The sequence below is a fragment of the Lepidochelys kempii genome, chromosome 17 (genome assembly GCF_965140265.1).
Source record: "Lepidochelys kempii isolate rLepKem1 chromosome 17, rLepKem1.hap2, whole genome shotgun sequence".
In the NCBI taxonomy this organism is placed as follows: domain Eukaryota; kingdom Metazoa; phylum Chordata; order Testudines; family Cheloniidae; genus Lepidochelys; species Lepidochelys kempii.
Window position 1 is genome coordinate 5477489 of NC_133272.1, and position 20039 is coordinate 5497527.

Sequence of the window (20039 nt, forward strand, 5' to 3'; positions counted from 1 at the left end):
TGTAGGTCAGGGGAGTCAATTATTTTTTGTCAGGGTCCACATTTCTTCATCCAGGTATAGTCAAGGGCCAGACTCCAGAGAAAATAATACAAAAAAAAAATCATAAATAAATAGAAAGATTTAGGGGTCCATTCAAAGGGATCTGGCTGTCCAGATTTTTTGTGCAGTCCACCTATTTACTATCCCTGGTGTAGCTCTAGATCACTGAGCTGAATTATACTCTTCAAATCTCTCAAATTAGTACGCCTTTAGACTGCACCATTGTCAGGTCTGACGCATCATTCTGCAGTCACTATCTCGTAAGACATTACTGAATAAACTAATTTGTCTGTTTTTCTCATTAAACAAAGCAATTTCAAAATGGTAGAGATGACTTATCAGAGCAGTTGGATTGGGTGAAATGTGGATATCTGGAAAGTAGGAGAATATGTAAACCTGGGGGGAGAATGTTACTTAATGATGCTTCTGCTTAATGTTCAGTCATTTTCTTAATGTAATGCAGTAATACCAACTCAGGTGCATTGTATCTTAAATGTGAGTTAGCTTCTACCAGCTCAGTCTGCTTCTGCTGAATAGTATGTGGTTTGTTTTCATGCATGTGGACGTTCTGGGTGACTCTAGTGTACGCTAAGGGATGAATTCCTTTTTAAAATGTAATTTTTGAATTTTGCTTATGAAAACATTACGAAGACAGCATGCTATAAACTTCTCATGGGCAATGCTTCAAGGAAGACATTGGACAGTTCAAGGGAGGCATGCTTTGTTGACCAAATCATTGTGCACAGTAGAGACTCCTTGCATTTTTTCATTCCCACCACAGACTCCCTGTGTACCCTCTTCTCATCCTTCTCTATTTCAGGGACTCCCTGAATCTCCCCATGCCAGGGGCTCTGTCTCTCCTCCCTTGCCTCACCTTGCCACATGCAAGGGGCTCTGTGTGCATCTCCTTTTCTCCCCATCATTCTTACTACTTTTGTTTTCTGGCTGGGAGATAAGTCATTCAGGGTCTCGACATTGTAAACTGTATTGGGAAGATATGCAGAGTTGAGATGGGGGTGGGGGGCATTGTGCAGTGTTCCAAAATTATCACATTAGAGACACACTCAATTCCATATTTGTGTCAAAAGCCTCACAAGCTCAGCCAACAGGGCTCATTAGCCACAGTTTTATTCAATGGCAATTTGAGATGAATCATTGCTACTATCCTGAAGATAATTCCTGCAGCTCTTATTTTGAGGAAGCTGCAGCCACTTGGCCATAAATAGTATTTGCCCAGTGTTCCCAAGTTATTCTGTTGTTGGACAGGACTATGCTCACAGTTGGGCAAACCCTGGGGAGTCTGACAGTCTTCACTAGGGGAAAAAAGCATGTTTTTAACCTGTTTTTTAACTTGTAACCCTAGTATGGACAATGCAATCTGTAGCTTTAACCCATAGAATAAACCTCATCCAGCTAACACGTGTTAAAACTATAAATTACCTTGTCTGTATTAGAATGTTAACACGTTAGTTAACGCATGTTAAAACACACACATTTTCCTAGTGAAGACAAGGCTATATGGCAGGATTAACCTAGCCTGTGATATCCGCTATCCCTACCTAACCTCCAAGGACTACCCACCATTGGATTCCATTAATAGCAATTTATTTGGCATCCTATCAACTAACTAGCCCTTTACCACTACTTTGAGCCCAGATAGCTTGTCTAGATCTTCGAGGGCTCTCCAGTTTATGAACTGAATAGCAAAAGCAGCCCTAAGAGATCCCTACATTAGGCCAGTGAGAATTTCACATCCTGTGGTTTGCTTTTTCTGACGTCCCGTGTTAAGACAGCACATGTTAGCTAACACATTTTAACTAACCTGTTTTAACACCCTAACGTAGACAGGTCAAATTGTATTTTAACAGTTGTTAGCTGGTTGAGAGAAACCCTAGGTTCCCCCTAGCTAACGCATGTTCAGATACAACTTGCCCCATCTATGCTATGGTTTTCATGTAAGGCTGTCAAACAATTAAAAGAAATAATCGCAATTAATTGCAGTTCTAATCTACAAATGTAAAATTTGTTTTTGTTACATAACTGCATGCAAAAACAAAACCATGTAAAACTTTAGAGCTGACAAGTCCACTCAGTCCTACTTCTTGTTCAGCCAATCACTAAGGCCTGGTCTACGCTGGGGGGGGGGGAATCGATCTAAGGTACGCAACTTCAGCTATGAGAATAGCAGTACTTGGGGCACCTTAGATTTGAAAATGTAGAAAAACATCCAAAAATATCTATCATAAATTTAAATTGGTATTCTATTATTAACAGTTGATTAAAACTGCAATTAATTGTGACTTTTTTTAATCTAGTTAATTTGTTTTGCGTTAATTGCTTGTGTTAACTGCGATTGACAGCCCTGTTTTCATGTAATAGTTACAATGTATTGGCTAATGTAATTTAAAAAAAAAACCCACCTTATAAACTAGTGTAAACTTGTTTTGTGAGAGCAATACATCTCTAGACTAGGTAAATCCAGTTAGTAGCCTTCTATAAGTAAGATGGTCATTAGTGTGGTCAAGATGCAGCTTAAGCAAAGATGGGCATGAGTGGATACCATTTGATGTGTCTTGCCTTCCTAGGAAAGTGGTGGGTGCTCATAGAAACTTCTAATTAAACTTGGAATTACTAGTCTGTAACAACCTGTTAAATGTTAACCATATAAATTAAAACTTGAAATCTTTAAATGTCACTTTTATAGCTCTCTCAGTATCTACTTTGCCTATATTTATTTGTTCTCGTAACAAAACAGGGAAAGCGCAAATACTGTGGGGAAAATAGCAGTGTGATTCACTGCTACTGTAAGCAAAACATCCTTGTGTGTTTACTCGTATCTGACAGATGCAGTATGGTGTGCACTGAATGTTAAGCGTCAAGTCTGGGAATCGGTTGGTCTTTTCTTGGTATTATGATCCCTTCTCTAAAATGTTCTTGAAAGTAAATAAAAATTCAAGAAATCCTTTAATTTTTAATGAAATGCTTTTGTTCTTTAAAGAAATATCTTTGCTTTTTAACAGAGTACATATGACTATAAATACCAGGGGTTTTATGCCTTTCAGATAGAAATCATTGCAGATCATTTTGAGCACTGACTCAAGCAACGTGCAATGAGCAACGTGCTTATCAGGGAGAGAATTTGATATATCACTCAAGCTTCTCACTGTGTTTTCTATGCTTTTCATATGGAAAACGTCTGTTACTCTTTTATCCTCAGATTAAAAGAATAGCTATCAGGGTGGAATTGTCTGGGACATTGTCTAGCTGAAGCTTAACGATTTAAGTTATGGGCTATAATATTAACATTTTTGTGTGTATTAAGGCACGATTTGGGGATGGTTTTGAGAGAGGGGGAGGAGTTCATTTTTCAAAGTTTGAGATATTATTAATTAAAGTGAATTTAATGTTGAGTTCTGGTTCTTTTTTCTTTCCCTTATACTTCATAGATTCCAAATCCTCTGTTTGACCTGGCAGGGATAACATGTGGCCACTTTCTGGTTCCCTTTTGGACCTTCTTTGGTGCAACCCTAATTGGGAAAGCAATCATTAAAATGCACATCCAGGCAAGTACATGTTACACCTCTTATAAAACACCGGGGAGGATTTTTTTAAGTAAGAATTGCACCATTATCTCTGCAGTATTTCAGTGAGCTGTGATTGGAAATTCGTTTGGTGCAACAGATTTAAAATAAAGGTTCTGTTAGGGTTACTGAACTCAAAACTTGGGCAACTAAATAATCTATGGCTATAAACTAATAAACTCACCGCCTACACCACTCAGGAAATTGGTGGTTAGCCAAATTATTTACCTAGGGTTTTTATCAGACGGAAAAGGCTTCATACTCATAATGAACTTGCCTTTTTGGTAACACACACATGTTCATTTTCAGAGAGCTCTGGAATGAGCGTTTATCAGTCAGGAAGTATTTTTAAATGTTCACTTTCACTTGAGTTAAAGTTTTAAAGAAAATCCCAGTCCTTTCATCCCATTGATGCCTGGTCTCTGCTGAAGCCAACCTGGGGGCATGTGTTGGGACACACTGGCCATGATTTTCAAAAGTCACTGGTTATTGAGACACTTCAAAGAGGTCTGATTTTCAGTGAACAGGTACTTAATATTTTCTGAAAATGAAGTCCTTTCATTGTGCGTTAAGTTGAGCACCCAAAATCACCGGTCGCTTCTGAAAATTTTGAAGTAACTGGAGGAGCTACTCACCATTCTGTTCAATGCAAGATAAATTGGTATGGTATTCAGTTACATTGTAGTTATTGATGATGCTACAGTTGAATATATGATGTGTCCCTAACTATGTCATCTGCTTTGTAATCACTAGAACAAATGTCTTTTGATTCAGCATCCCCAGTAATAATGCAGTGGCCACAGTTGTATAGCTTGAAAATCTTTATTGTCACTTCATTAAAGTAGTGATAGTGGGTGGCTGCATGAGATTACTTCTTCAATACACCCAACCAAAAGGATCTCATCCCAGACCAGGACTCTGTTAAAGGGGTATTCCTTCCACCTTATTTTTTTCTGCCTTTTTTTATCCTCCTTTGCATAGTCTTAAAATGGAGGCCAATTCATGGGTCAGAAATCATGATTGTGAGTTTATTGTGAAAAGACTTGCATTGGTCAATGCCATTTTTACTTGCTCAATGCCGTTTTTGCCTTCCCTGGAATTTTTTATTTAACTAAGATTTAAGATTTATTTATGCTGACTTGGAAAAGCCTAAAAATAAAATAGTATCTGTGTGAAGTAATTCCCAAGATTTTTTTTTAATCTGTACAGTGAAATTAATTTGGAGAGAGTTGGCTATTCTCCATTGCTTTGCAGTGTAATTTCCAGTGATCTATTCTGGATAGTGAAAGCAACAAATACTCCCAGTGCCTTGTGCACTTACTTGGTAAACCCTTTTACATCATAAATGTGTTTGGCTATTAGAACTACATTTTGTGTACTGTTTTCTTTCAAGCAAGTTGTTGTGCAATAATCTGGACTTGATAGTGATCTTGCTGTAAATTGGAATTTTAGGAAATGCAGTGGTCATGGAAAAAGAGTTATAATAAGATTGGAGAGAAAGCCAATGGGTCCATAAGCATTGCCATTTTATAGTTGCATTTAATTGGCCCTTTTAATCTGGACCATCGAATCAATTCACACAGTTCTATTAATTTCCTTATTCAGAGTCCAGTTAATTCACTTCTCATTAGATCATACATACAGTGATTTAGTGGAGACTGTATAAACACTATATATCATCTCACCTACACTCTGTAAAAGGGCAAGCTATCAAATCTGACAAAAATGGGATTAACAATGGCTACATTAACAGAACTTTAACTGTAGCAAGTAGAGTGATACAATTATCATAAGGCTTTGGGTTTATCATGTAGGGCATTTTATCTACTTAAGGTCACCTTTCTGTCACTGAAATACATTCTTATTTTAAATTTTTAACTTTCAATATCTAGGACAATTGTCTCAACCAGGTCACTGCCTCTAAAGGGAAAAATAGTCTAATTTTCAAAGGCAAATTTGGATACCCATGGTCTCATTTATTTTGTCCCTAAATTGGTAGGTCTTTGTTCCTTACACTGCCCTTCTAGGGGATAAGGACTTGGGACCAAAAAGATTTACTATCTTTCACTTCCATGTAATTTTGAAATTTTATCTACCCAAACGTATGTTTGTAATGGGGACATAAATTTGTCTTTCTGCACAGAGATGAGTGTTTGTTTTTTTTCTATGAAAACACTGATGGAGTTGAGTGACTTTGAGCTTCTGGGAATATAGGTTTAGGGAGGATGTGAAATGGTTAGCACACAGGCTGGAAAAACATTGCAAGAAATTAAATGTATGAGGAAATAGAATAACAGTCTAAAAGTAACTAGCACTTCTCTGTTCTGCCTCTTTTATTGAAAAGGGTGATATTGAAAAACAATGATACTCAAAGAAAAGTTAAGGGAAAATTATCTGTAAGTGCAGAAGAAGTCATTTAATTGGAAAGGAACATAAGTTGTCGTACTCCATTGTCCTTGCTTCCCTTCTGATTAAACATTTCTCTAACTGATGTTTTCCTTCCTACAGAAACTTTTCGTTATTATAACATTCAGCAAACATATAGTGGAGCAGATGGTGTCCCTAATTGGGTGAGTAATTCTATAACTGACTAATACCTTCAGAGTTTGAGTGGAAAAATACTAAGGAGTCCAGTCTAGTATGCTGAAAGTCAACTTTCTGCTAAAGGAGGCAGTGCTTTACTCTCAAGAAGTGCAAATTTTGGCCTGCAAAGCTGGTTTAGATTTTATCTGAGCTGTCATTTCTTATCCCAAAGGTTTCAACTACCTCAAGCGATACCATAACAGTTTGGATAGATGCAGTATGTACATACCACGTTCTTATTATGAATTAGTGACACTGCTAGCTCAAGTTCTGCAGTATAATCTGGTGGCTTTCTGTGATGATATACTGTGACTCCTATCAGAAAATGAATGAACTGTCACTACTTACAATACATAGTATTCACATGTAGCTAAAGGTGGAGGCCCTTAGAAGAGACATTCCATATATTTTATTATATGAAATACCTTCTAAAATGTTAGGATGAAAACCTGGACATAGCATTGTAATCTTCTCTATTACAAAGAAACTTTTTTCATTAGAGAAAGTTGCAAGCTGTTCAGGGATAAACTGTTCCTATTTTGAGAAAATACCTGTCTTTTTCCAGACTAGTGTGTTTCTTAGGAAATGATTCAGACTTGTTTTAAGCTAAGATTTCATTTAAATGTCAGGGGAAGTAGAGCAAGAACACATGTAATACCCAGATTAAAAAAAAAAAAAGATAATTTAAAATACAGTGTAAGAATGTATTGGCATGATGGGATTTAATACTGATTGAAAAGTATATTTAATCAAGCATTGAATTTCACCATGTCACTTGGGAGATTTACCCATTCAGACAAAAATGCTGTATGATTTCAAGAGCCCAAGTCAATCTGAACATCCCTTATCGGCAATCTAACAAATACATTCCCAACACAGCCTCTCCCAATACACAGCCTTAAGCAGTGTATAAAACTACTTGAATACAAACAAAATATGCAGTTCATTTGTCTCGGTATACATGACTTAGTGCAAATCATCCAGTATTGCATCACTAAATTGTGCTTAACTGTTCACAAGAAACATTTGTGTGCTCAAAGACAAATGTTGCAGAATTTTTTTAATAAATTGTTCAGACTGCTCTGACATTAGAAGAGGTGGTTTTCATTTTTATCAAACAGTGGTTTAAATACAGTATTTCATCTGATGTCTGATATACATTAGGTGTTAACAATCTGATTTCAAAATCAATTCTGAAGATGTGTTTTTACTTGCTCCTTAAGGACTTTCACTCATTTTTGAGGACACATGATGATAGCCAGGACACTCTTTGCTGTCTTATAGTTGAATACTTTTTTGGTGTTTAAAAAAAAAAGTCTCAAGAAGAGTTTCTGGATAGGAGTGTCTGGAAATAATTGCTATTTAAATATGTAAACTTGAAGTAGTAATGTTATACAAAGAAATAGGAGTGTCTGATGCAACATTCTTGGGCACTTCACTGATGGAACAGATCTGATTTTATTGCTTCCTGAGTTTTTCATTGGGAGTCTGGATTGTAACAAACTTCAAAATGAATGTTTTGTTTTTAATATTCCTTTAAAAAAAATGCTACTGGTTAGAAATCATTGTCTTTTTGACATTAGCCACTCCAAGCTGATTTGCTTTTTATCTTTGATCAACACTACTGCTGAGTAAGGTATATTTCCAAAGACTTCCTCAAATGCAATCTTTGGGCCAAAGCTAGTTTTTTCCTACTTCATCTGTCTTGGAGATAGTTTTTCATCAAATTACTTTTGAACATATTCACAAGATTTCTGCTGGATTCAGATTTTTATTAGACAGTTGATGTCAGAATTCAAAAATGTTCTTGGGAGACAGTAAGTTTTTTGGAATGTCCCAGTATCCTTGACTTTTCTCAAACACAGTCTGCTAGCATTACCTCATCAATTTCTCTCTAGAGTAGTATATAAAACACTTAAGCAATAGCTTGCATTAGAAGTTCTTAATCATTATTAAGTACAAAGAGAATACTCAATGATTAACATTAACCTTTTAAAACACATTTATTCCATTAGTTTGACTTGAGATAGTTTGTAGTTCTGAGATGTTGCCTTTTGCAAAACAGTGTCTAACCAGAAAGATTTTTTTAAAAGAAAATTTATGTACAGGATTATCAACGCCTAGATGGAAGATTAAGTTGAATTGTAAGGAGAGAATTATTAACGTCCTTGAAATTGTTGTGATTTTATGCACTAGACCATATTCTCTCTGATAAATAGATGAGTCTTAATCTTTAATGAAAAACAGAGCTGCGTGCAACTCTTTTTTCCTTAGGATTGCAATTGTTTACTGATATTACCAGAGTCTGTGTTCATTGTATCCTGAACTTGCAAAACCATCCCTTTAATACAGTTCAGGGTGCTTTGGTTTCACAATTTTATTATGTAGAAAGTTTTTCTACAACCCACCCAAACGCTTCAGGATTAAAAACAATTACATAAATCAAAAGCTGAAAGCTATGGAGAGATTTAGCAAGGGAAAATGTTGTCAACCAAGTTTTGAAATAAAATGGAGAAGTCTGAGGCACGAAGACCTTAGGGCTAGTCTACACTTAAGGGTTATTTTGGATTAAGATAGGGTGTGAATTCAAAGTGCAATAGCTATTCCCCATGTGGACACTTGTATTTTGGAAGAAGAATGTGTTTTTCCAGTTTAGCTTAATCTACTTCCAAAGTGATATTAATTTAAATCAGAAAAAGGTGCTCTTATTCTGAAATAAGAGCATCCACATGGAGAGATGTTCTGGAATAGCTCTTGTGGAACAGCTGTTCTGCTCAGCGTCCCCATATAGGCAAGTCTAACTGGCAGCAACAACAGAGAAAATGGCTATTACATCAACTGAGCCCCAGGTTGTGTGGAGGAGCACCCAGGAAAGGAGAATGGTGCTAGCTGAAAAGGATAGAGCACAGATAATAAGAGAGAGCCCTAAAAAGTTGGAGCAAGATCACAGAGGATTTTAAGCACAAGGAGGCTAGTTTTCAACAAAATCAATGAGTTAGATTATTTATTTGTATTATTGTAGAAGCCCCAGTCATGGCCTAGGACCTCATTGTGCTAGGTGCTGTACAAAGAAAATGGCAGTCATTTCCCCAGAAAGATTCCAGTCTAAATGAATGAGGAGCAAGTGAAGTTGTTTTAGAATGGGGGATAGTGTACTTGTATTTGGTTGTATGTGCAAGAAGGTGGGCACCAGTATTCTGCACGTGCTGGAGTCTGGGTTGCTGCTGAAATTCAAAGTGAGGTCTGAGGTGAGAAAAGGCAGAAGGCTGTTGAAAGATTGACAGGGGGAGCCTCAGATCACTCAACTACCAATGCTATCAGCTAATGATCTGGAGGTTGCAATGTTGCTGTTTAGAGAGGGCATGTTTTTTGCTGGGGTCTTACAGATACAAAGTGAGGAATGGAGGATGCTGTCAAGGGGGCAAGATGATGCATTAACTATTACTTTTGTATTCTCTGACTTAAAGAGGAGGTTAGCTTACTAAGCAGCCATGTTACATACTTTTTGTACTAGTTTTAGGCCACAATTAACCAATTTTAAAATTGTTTAATTCGTAGCTATATTGTGGGTTTCCTTTTGGTTTTTTTAATCTTTAGATTTAATTGTTTTACCTACAGCTGCATGAATGTTTACGAAGTCACTGAGCATATTGCTTTTAAACATGATCACATTTGACTTTGAAGTGGTGATTTCAAATGGGCACTAGGAATTCCCAGAAAGCTATTAAAGAAATATTACTCAAAACGAACCATATAAAGAACTTTGGCAAGCTGTAACATTGCTGAACGATTTATCAGAAAGAAAAGTCCACCCTTTGGTTTTATCCGGCTGTTAAGGAGTTGCCATTTCTTAGTGATCAAAAGAGAGGACAGAAGGAAAAACTTCATATGTGTTCTAGGTTCCTGCTGGGAGTTCTGAGCTCTAGCATAGTGCTGTGTAATGTTAAATGCCTGCCAAGGTTCACCCCAGAAGTAGCTGCACTTTCATAATAAGTGAAGTTTTTATTACATATATAGATCGTAAAACCTGTTGTTAAAACACTTCAGCATCCTTCAGGAACCTTACGCAAATGATCCTCATTGGACCTTGCCAGTAGGAAGCTCATTCTAAACTCAAGCAGCAAATGCTGTCCTCGTAGTCCGGCTGCCTAAACAGTACGAGAGACGTGGCCTGTCTTCTTTTCACAGGAAAAGGGTTTTTTGTATGTACAGTATATGCTCCTATGATGATCAGGATAAGGTATGGACAACATTTGAGCTGGGGAAATCCGTACACCTGCTCCATTTGACCGTCGCATCTAAAAATAGTGCCGGAGGAAAGTAACTGTTAATTAGTTGCAAAAGACAAACACAAAGTGAGGTCTGTTCAGTCTGTGATATTTATGCAAAAATGTAGCCTGTAGCACCCCTTAGCAGTTTAAGGGCTAAACTGTCAATGCCCTGTCCTGCAGATTAGACTTGTGACTCCCATTAATGCGACAGCGAAGTCTGAGCCTGAAGGTATAGGTCTGAAAATCTAACCCGAAGTATCAAATACTTCTTCTGAGCAATTTCTCAATCTAGGGTTTCACCTGGGCCAATTTTTGATGCTTTAAAGCCACATAGGCCAGTTGGAATTTGACTAGTTTGCACTAGTAATTAAACAGCTTACATGAAACCAGCCTCTATTCATACTTGAATCACTGACTTTGTGAACTAATGGGGTGCTGCTCCTTGTTACGTTACAATTCACAACGCAACCCACTGACTCAGCAGCAAATTAGTTGTAATTGACTCTTCTGACTTCATCTGTAAAGGGCATTGTGTTTTCCTCTTGACACAATTTTTTTCTCAAAAAATGTGTCAAAAAACTTCAGCCACCCAAAAGGTTTTTATTTTTTCCTTTTAAGTTTTCCCCAAAAAACAATCTTTTTTTTTAAAGATTAGCAATGGGGACAATGATTAACTATCTTTTCATGCAGAATAGTTTAGCTTTGTGGTTTATTCTCCTTAATGTGCAAAGCAAAGCTCTTTAGCAGCTTGGGGACCCCAACAGTATAACTTGGAACAGTGAGCATCAAACTGGCAGAATCCACATCACTTTGATTTTAACAGAACACCATCCGAAGAGCAAGATCTGATTTACAAATCAAAGGTCCTGTCTTTATATGGACCTTTGTTTTACATAAATACCTCAGCACTAATATGGTGCAAGAAGTCCTGTTGAATTGGCACCAGAATTAAAGTATATATTAAAAAATGGCTTCTAATTTGTGTTTAGACTAAGACTTTTTATTAAAATTCTGTTGAAAATAATCCAAAATGGCTGAGAATGTAGATAATTTAGCAGTGACTTTATTTAAAGTCTCCTGAGGTGGAATTGCTTTTGGACGCTTATGCTCAAATAAATTTGTTAGTCTCTAAGGTGCCACAAGTACTCCTCGTTCTTTTTGCTGATACAGACTAACACGGCTATCACTCTGAAACATTACACCTGACATTTCTTGGTGCAGTAAATCAATGGCTCTCCTCCCACAAGTATATCAGAAACCTGTGGGATTGTGCCTTTATAATACGGTTGTGTACACAATGGGGAAACTGGAACAAAAAAGATTTTAATAGCTTGAAAGGGACACAGATGTGAATGAAATTTGAGAAGTTTTGATGTTAAAACCTTTAGATGGATCACAATAGAATTAAGAGTTTATTTGAAAAGGGCTTGTAGGATTTAAATGTGAACTAGCAAGTGAATGTTTGAAAGCTGTAGTTTTGCTTTTTAAAGATATAACACTGATTTTTCTTGCCTTCACATAGAAGAAATATTTCTTTACAAATAACAATATCCAACAGATTTGAAGTCTAATACAAACTGCAATGACAACTCTGTTCAAGTTAGTGTTTAACATACCAAAAATAAAAATCTCTCAAGGTGAAGTGTTGTTCATGACATGTAGATCACTTGTGTATTTGAGGACATCCCAGATAAATTAGATCACATTTAAGGCAACTTTAATTTCATGGTGTCACAAGTATTTTATTTGAAGATTATTCTGAATAATGTTTCAGATGAAATCAAAATGAAAACACAAAACCGCTTCTTAACCCCAGCTTTGCTCCCCTTGACCTTGAGCATAAATCCGATTTATTTAATTAAATATCATCAGTTTCATTTTCCAATTTTAAAATAATACAGATGACTTATCTTTGTTTCCCCAAATGTTTTAAAAACCAAGGCGGCATTGATATAAATTAAAGCCAGTGGCTCTGCCCTCAGTTTTAGAAGTCAGGTTTCTTTAAGCTGTAGGCACCTTGGGAGTGAGTCCAGATTTGCTGCAGTGTAATCTATCATGGTTGAGTCAGGCAAGAAGTCTGAGGTCCATTCTGACTCACCATGAATTGTGTCCTGGTATTGGTTGAGCCTCAGGGAAATGGATGGTTTAAATACTGTGAGAATCTTTATCAGCACAGGAAATGACAGCTCATTAAAATACTAACCGTTAAGCCTGTTTAGATCACTGTCTGGAAAAAAAAAATTAACCATTTGAAGGTTCAGATAACTTGCCAGAAGAAGGTGTACTTTTTGGATGGTGAGGGAAGCATGCAAATCAGTCAGCTTTACTTACTAGTCCAGTGGCACTCAAAATATATCCTTTCAAACCTGTTTGTTGGGGGTTTATAACCAAGGCATAAAACTCTTGTTGAGAAAATTTAGGCCATACAAAACCATAACCTCTTGAGCCCTTCTAAGGAAGGGACAACATAAAATGTCTAATTGTGGCTATTTTAGTGAGTGCCTCATTCCTCTTGTGCAGCAATATGAAGAGTAAAACATACAGCTTCCTACATATCTCTTGTGTCCTTTGGGGAAAAACTAGGAAGAAATGTGAAAATTAGAACAGAGCAACTCTAAGTTTGGTATATTAGGAGTTGTACTTGATATACAGTAAAACTTTTCTCTAGCTTTCCACAATTGTGTGGAAGTTGAAGGCCATTGCTCTGTCTGCCATTGCAAGTTTGATCAACAAGCAGAACCAGTCTTCCTCAGAGCCACAGATAATGGAGGAGAGCCCAGAGCTGTGAATTCCCTTCATTACATTAAATTTTTGACTCTTCTTCACCACTGAACACTTTATTTTTTTGTAGATCCAGAGAATCAATCTGGTCTTCGACTAAGTTTACTTTATTTGTGAAATCAGAATATGTTCATGGCTCATGCTGACAAAAAGCAAACAGATTTTTTTTCCCTTTCGGCACCAAAAATAATTTTTAAAAAGCCCCCCGATGTGATTAGGACATGATCTTCTATCTCTTTGGTGTTTCAAGTAGCCCAGAAGGGTAGGGAGAGAGTGTCCAGTTGAAAAACTCTTCCCACAGCTATGGTGAACATATGCTTCCTGACTCAGAATTGGGCTCTGCAGGTGATAATCTGGTTTCTACAGTTTATCACCCACAAAGGCAACATATGGTTGAACAGAGCCAAAGGGCCAGGTTAGTAAGACGTGTGATCACAAACTTGCACGCAGACATTCTCTCTCCCTGGTAAACCCTGTAGAAAACTGATTTGAAGGAGAGTCTCACATGGGCAATCCATTGTGGTGAAGCTGGGCAGGTATTTACTTGACTCTGGCTCTAGATTTATTTAAAACAGTATTTTCCTATAGCTGTGCTACTTCTGGCCTCTGACATGTTAACCAGAATGTGATGTAGGGTCCTTTTTCCTATGAACTGTTCATTCTTATGAACACTGTCTCTTGAACAAGCACAGTGCCTGTGTGTTCAGTAGCCATGTAGTCTGGACAAGCCCAGTCCTTATATTAGCAGTGAGTCTTTCCAGCTTAATGGAAAGGATGTATTTTTAAAGAGAACATTCACAAAATGTGACTTCTGACTCGAGCTTACATCACTTTTAAAATAGAGGTTTTGATCTGTTTAAGTCTAGAGGCCTGGCTGATAGTTTGTATAGTGTATTTAGCATTCTGGTTTACACTATTTTTCCCCTTCAAACTATTTCCATGATAAAACTGACCTGGGTATATTCAGACTTTGAGCACGTGTCATTTCTTACTGAGCACAGCCCAGACTTTAATTCCTGTTCTTCAGTTCATTTCTCCAATGGGGTATGAAATTTAATGTATGTTGCTAATGTCCTGATTCAGCAAAGCATGTAAGTACATGCTTAAAGTTAAGCAATTTCTTCTTAAGTGATTTGCTTTTGAGTTCTGTTGAAAATTGGTTATCATTAATTCTTCCAGTGCTCCATAATGTAACAGGTGTGGTGTGCTAAAATTACACCTTCAGTGCTACCCAGTGTACCTATTTACATTGAGACTCCTGCTGAAACTTATAAATTTGAGTAAATTTACACATGTGCCTAAGTGTTAGTAGAATTAAGCCCATAGATTCTAAACTCTCTGGTGGCCTTTTCTGTAAAGTACTAGTAGAATGTTAGCACAATAGAAGTACAGAAAAGGATTACCCAGTTACCACAAACACTGACCAAATTAAATAGTTATTTTTGATGTTCAAAGACTATTTTTAAAGAAAATTTTAATGAAATTTCAGTAAATAGAATCATAAAACAGTAAAGGGTACCTACAGTACAAGAGGTATAATCAGTAAAAGCTAGTAAAATTAAAGTATACAATGAATAATGAAACTTATCTTAAAAAAAAAAAACCTGAATTTTAATATTGCTGAAAGTTCTGATGAAGTGGGTTTTAGCCCACGAAAGCTTATGCCCAAATAAATGTATTAGTCTCTAAGGTGCCACAAGGACTCCTCATTGTTTTTGCTGATACAGACTAACAGGGTTACCACTCTGAAACCTTTAATTATGTTGTAACTTTGGGGGTGGCAAGATTTTATATTGTGTGTGTGTTCTTAAATACCTGCGAAAAAGTACTGTTAACACTTTTCAAATGGTATTCATAGATTCTAAGGCAAGAGGGAGCATGGTTGCCATCTAGTTTGGCCTTCTGCTGAACTGAGGCCACAGAACTTCCCCAAAATAATTCCTGTTTGAACTACAGTGTATCTTTTTAGAAAAACATAGTTTTGATTTAAAAATTCCCAGTGATGGAGAATCCATCACAACCCTTGATAAATTGTTCCAATCATTAATTTTTTTGGTGCATCTCTTCCGAGCAGCTAATTTTTTGTGAGAAAAATCTACTTCTAACCCAAAGAGATTCAGGCTAAGATTTCTGCTGAAATCATAAGCACCATTTCATTATCACTATCATACATTTGATATGTGGAGTTTTGTAGAGACAGTCAGTGATTTTTGTTTTAAGCAAAATAAATAAATATTTAGATACGTACATAGAAAGTTGCAGTGTGTAGTGACTTTGACACATCGGTTTTGATTACTATGATGTGCAAATAAATTATCAGTGAATTCCAGGTGTGTTGGTAACTAGAGCAGAAATGTATGTTCCAAACTGTTCAACGAAAGTAACTAATTTTTCACAATTCTTTAAGAGAAATTTTAACTCTATTCAGCTGCTACTGACAAATTCTCTTCAATCAGTAATATTTTTCTAAAAAAGGCTAAGCTCTTTAATGTAGGATCACCCAAAGTGTATCATGAAGCTTCCAAGATTTGTAAAGTTTTGTTCCATTGAAAAATTTGCAAATCAGTTTTTCAGATGAATAGCTGAAAACATGATATTTAACACAGGTAAATGAAAATAAGAATATTTTAAAGCTAATTGTAGCTTCCAGTTAAACAGAAGTGATTCAAAGTTCTTCAAGAAACAGTCAGATTTAGTATAAGATGGTTGCAAAGTAAAATAAAAAGTACAATTTCAGGTTATGCAAATGGTACATATTTTATTCTGAAATCTTTCATTCTGAATCCAAATTGAGAGATTATTTTTGCAAGCAAGATAAAATCTAAAAATATTTTCTAAAGCTTAATATAAAAATAAAGCCAACCTCACTGACTTGCATCAGTATCAGGGATGCAATGCAAATTAATGAATTCTGCAAATTCATGAATAAATATAATAAAGGAGAATACTTCATGGAATGTCCTTTGTTCACTTATTATGACAGTTATCACTGGTTTTGATGTTTCATAATGTCTTTGTGAATGATCTTTCTATTTAAACAAAAATTGAGGTCATACATCAGTTCGCTACCTGTGTTGCTAAACCTTTGAAAGGTAGGGAGCTTTTTGTTTGTGCGCAGATTATAAAGTATATTGATGAACAAAGTTCTAGTGTACATTTAGGGCCTTGATTTCTTATCTCACTGACTTTTATTATTATTATTACTCTTATTTCTTTTAAAAGACCATAGGCTTTCCTCTGTTAACAATGGAAGCTGAGAGAATCTGAACAGAATGGTAGATAAGAGGGAGTTTGAAGCCATTTATTGTTGGAGGGGATATCTTGCACCACCTTCCTTTATTCAGCCAGTTGTGCAGTGATGCATGCGGTTTGCATTTAGAAAACTGGAACCACAGTACTCTTCTGAAGCTACATCTTAAACCTATTGCTGAGCGGCGCAGAACTGTGATGCAAAATGCTGTCGCTTCTGCAGTCGCAACTGCACCCAGCAAATGGGTAGAATTCTTGAAACTGTTGCTGAAATACAGGCTGTGGCTGTTGAGTTAATGGGTTGACATACATTCCTAAAGAGCCATTAGGAATGGGAGAGCTGTGGCTTGTAATTAAAATGCATTTGATCAATTGCTAACCTTAAAAATGTATATACCCTGCAACTTGAATTGGGCTCAGTACATTGAGTGAAATGTTAGCTCTTCAGAATAGTGTGTGAGGAAATGGTCAGAGAATTAGTAGTACTGCTTAAATGGCTGTGTTTTACTGGAAGATTATAGAAATAATCAAAACTAGAAGTTTTAACCACTAAGGTTAAGAAGAATTTTATTTCTAGTATTGCGAATCTACATGTATAAGCTTGCTACTTTCTAAATTTTACTCTAGCAAAAATGTAGACAATGCACATTTCTTTGGCAACTGAGTGTATAAGTATAAATATGCCATAAAATATAGTCAATTGTTCAATTATGCAGGACCTAATATAGGGTTCCCACAGTCCTTGTATGGATGGCCCAAAGGTCCATAAAATAGCTTAATGAAGTTCTGTCATAAAGCGAACTTCAGTCATCATTCACCATTATAAAAAGTTGTGCAGAATGCTTTAAATGGAAGAATTGTTTTAAAATATACTCTTGGTGTATCAGGAGGAAATGCCCTAATCTCAACCCTGTGAACTTCTTAATTTTCATTTCACTGCTGCGATAATCATTATAATTTGGAGACTGAGTAGGTGAGGGGTTTTTTTAAACAAAGGGCTTGGACAACTACTTAGTTCAACTCTCATCATTTAAACATTTCTATTTTAAAATTCATATAAAGTGTTAAAAGTAAAATATTACCTTTCAGTAGCTTTTTCCTTTTGTTGTGTGTCATTTATTTAAAAAAAAAAAAAAGGTACCCAAGAGATGGTTTTAAAACAGTGACTCGTACTGACCAACGAGTCATTCGGGAGAACTTCTGCCGCAAACTAACAGCTGGGCCCTTACTGGGGTTTTCTGAAGAATTGGAAATAGCTTGTAAAAGCTGCTATACCCTTACATAAAATACATGGATATAAATTTACAGTCGCCTGGCAAAAATTTTAGGAAAATTTACCAGCCCAGCCACAAAATATATACACCAGTTTATCCATGTTGATGAGGAAATATCTCACTGAAGATATTTTTTAAACTTGGCATTCAGTAAAATTGCTTTCCCCAAGCTAGTAGAGCAAATCTAATTAGCGAGGCCGATAGTGAGCTATTCGCAAAAAGAACAGGGGGACTTGCGGCGCCATAGAGACTAACAAAAAGCGAGCTATTTGTACTTCTGGGATTCTGTGGATTTACTACAATTTTAAATGTTCGAAAGCCATTGTCCTCCTTTTTAACTTGTTTTATTTACCCAGGAAAATGTAATCTGTCTAGTGAAAAGGAGTGAATTATAAGGCAGTGTGATAAATACATGTAATTTAATATGGGAAGTACTTCTCCCCCTTTTTAAAGCACACTAAATGATTTTGAAAATCAGATGGGGCATGTCTTCATTGGGGAAATTTTATGGAAGAAAAAAAAAAAAAAACCTACTGGTTTTCACAGAGATCCCTAGTGTAGAGAAGGGACCAGCCATAGGAACTTTGTCAGAACTGATGAGAAGTTGCCATAGTGTAACAAAGGCTTAAAGCATCTCTCATGAGTAATTCTAAAGCACCCAGAACCATGTATTTAGGAGCAAGTAGGTCCCAATGGGAGAGAGGATACAGCTCCTGAGTTATATTACTGTTGACTGGTATGATCTGCAACGGTTAGGTAGTGGATACAAAAAATGATACTGATTCATTTGAGTAGCCTCAAGTTACAATTTTAAAAATGCTTTGGCATCTGCAGAATGGAATTTGGTAGCTACTTTGCTAAGCCTGTCCAGCTTAGTATTTCCAGCTCTTTATAGATGGGAGAAGGCACTGAGTACATAAACTTATCAGTGATCCTTATTACAGTCATCTGAGAACAAGGTGTTTAGTAACATACTGTAGTTTCTATGCAAGTCATCTGCCATAAAACATAGAGTGAATCAGAACAAGGTTCATAGTTCCTTCTTTGTTCCTTTGTTAATCATTGGCTAGTGGGAGGCGTCTTTAGAATTTGCTAATGCATTCTTTTTGGATAAGGATGACGCACAGATTGTCCTAATAAGGACTTAGTTTGAGAAAGGAGCCGCCTTCTTTGAGAAGATAGGAGCAAGTCATAGGGCGGGCAGTTTCTTTTTTAACTGAGGGATGACACAAGCACAAGTCATTTCCTTATTAATCGGTTCAAACCAGTTCTTACAGGAACTGCTGATGATAAATGTGGGACTTCTGAGAAGTCATTCATTTTATTCTCAGCCGTGCATCATTGCACAGGCTTAGCTGAGCTTCTCCCTGGCTTTGAGGAAGTAGTGGAGCATATAGCTCTCTGTGTTACCTCTGAGTTCATTATCAATCTGCTGTGAAATCCTTTTCTTTTTTTTTACTCTTTTTTTTCTTTTTGAGAGTCTGGGGGACCCACTTGTCCCTCCTCTTCAGATGAACTGATAACACACACTGTATTGTTTGGGTCTCCCAGTTATCCCATGCGGGAGTGATGCCTTCTGATCTATGGCTCTGATCTGAACTTTGTTCCTTTTGAGCCAAAGTGGTAAGTTTAAAAAATAAATAAATTGTTTTCTTGTTTTTTCTCCTCAAATTTTGTCTTGTTCTCTGGAATGAAATTTGCACCAGTGCTGTCCCAAGTATAGGTCCCTCTCTTCAGAAGCCGTTCCAAGAGTACTTGGAAGCTCAGCGAATTAAACTTCACCACAAGTCTGACAATGGAGTGCCACAGGTAAGAATTCCACCCACTACCTCTTTTCCTTTCTTCTTCTTTGCTACTCCTTGACTCCTTACCCATTGTATCTGATTAAGTTTTGATTCTAGTTTTTAAAGACCTGGAAATCTCAAAGGAGATAAGGCTTTGAATCGATTTTAAAAACAAGCTGAGAAGTTCAGAGGAAAAACTGTATTTGTACTACATACAACTAGGTTAGACATTCTATCCATTTGGGAGTAAGTTAGGCATGGTGGTTTGTCCTGACTTTCTATTCATTTCTTTTGGTACAAGAGGCAAGCTATTAAAGACAGGGAAAAGTTCACTTTACATGTACAATTATGTGTAAAGAATTCCCCACACCATCAAATATTACTAAAGTATAGGATTTGAATTTCCTTTTCTTGTTAGCTCCTTAACCCTACTCTCCCCTCCCCCCCCCCCCCCCCCACAAAAATAACCAACCAACC

The 20039-nt window shown here is 36.6% G+C and overlaps 1 protein-coding gene across 11 annotated transcripts in view; it reads left to right on the forward strand.

Annotated features, from left to right (window-relative positions):
* The window catches only part of VMP1 (vacuole membrane protein 1), an 88721-nt gene that overhangs the window by 64847 nt on the left and 3835 nt on the right, over positions 1–20039 (forward strand). For all 11 annotated transcript variants that reach the window (XM_073315210.1, XM_073315206.1, XM_073315211.1 and 8 more), the window contains 3 exons: positions 3486–3602; positions 6129–6190; positions 19485–19587. In XM_073315210.1, the coding sequence (XP_073171311.1) occupies positions 3486–3602; positions 6129–6190; positions 19485–19587 (282 nt within the window). The remainder of the gene's footprint in view (positions 1–3485; positions 3603–6128; positions 6191–19484; positions 19588–20039) is intronic.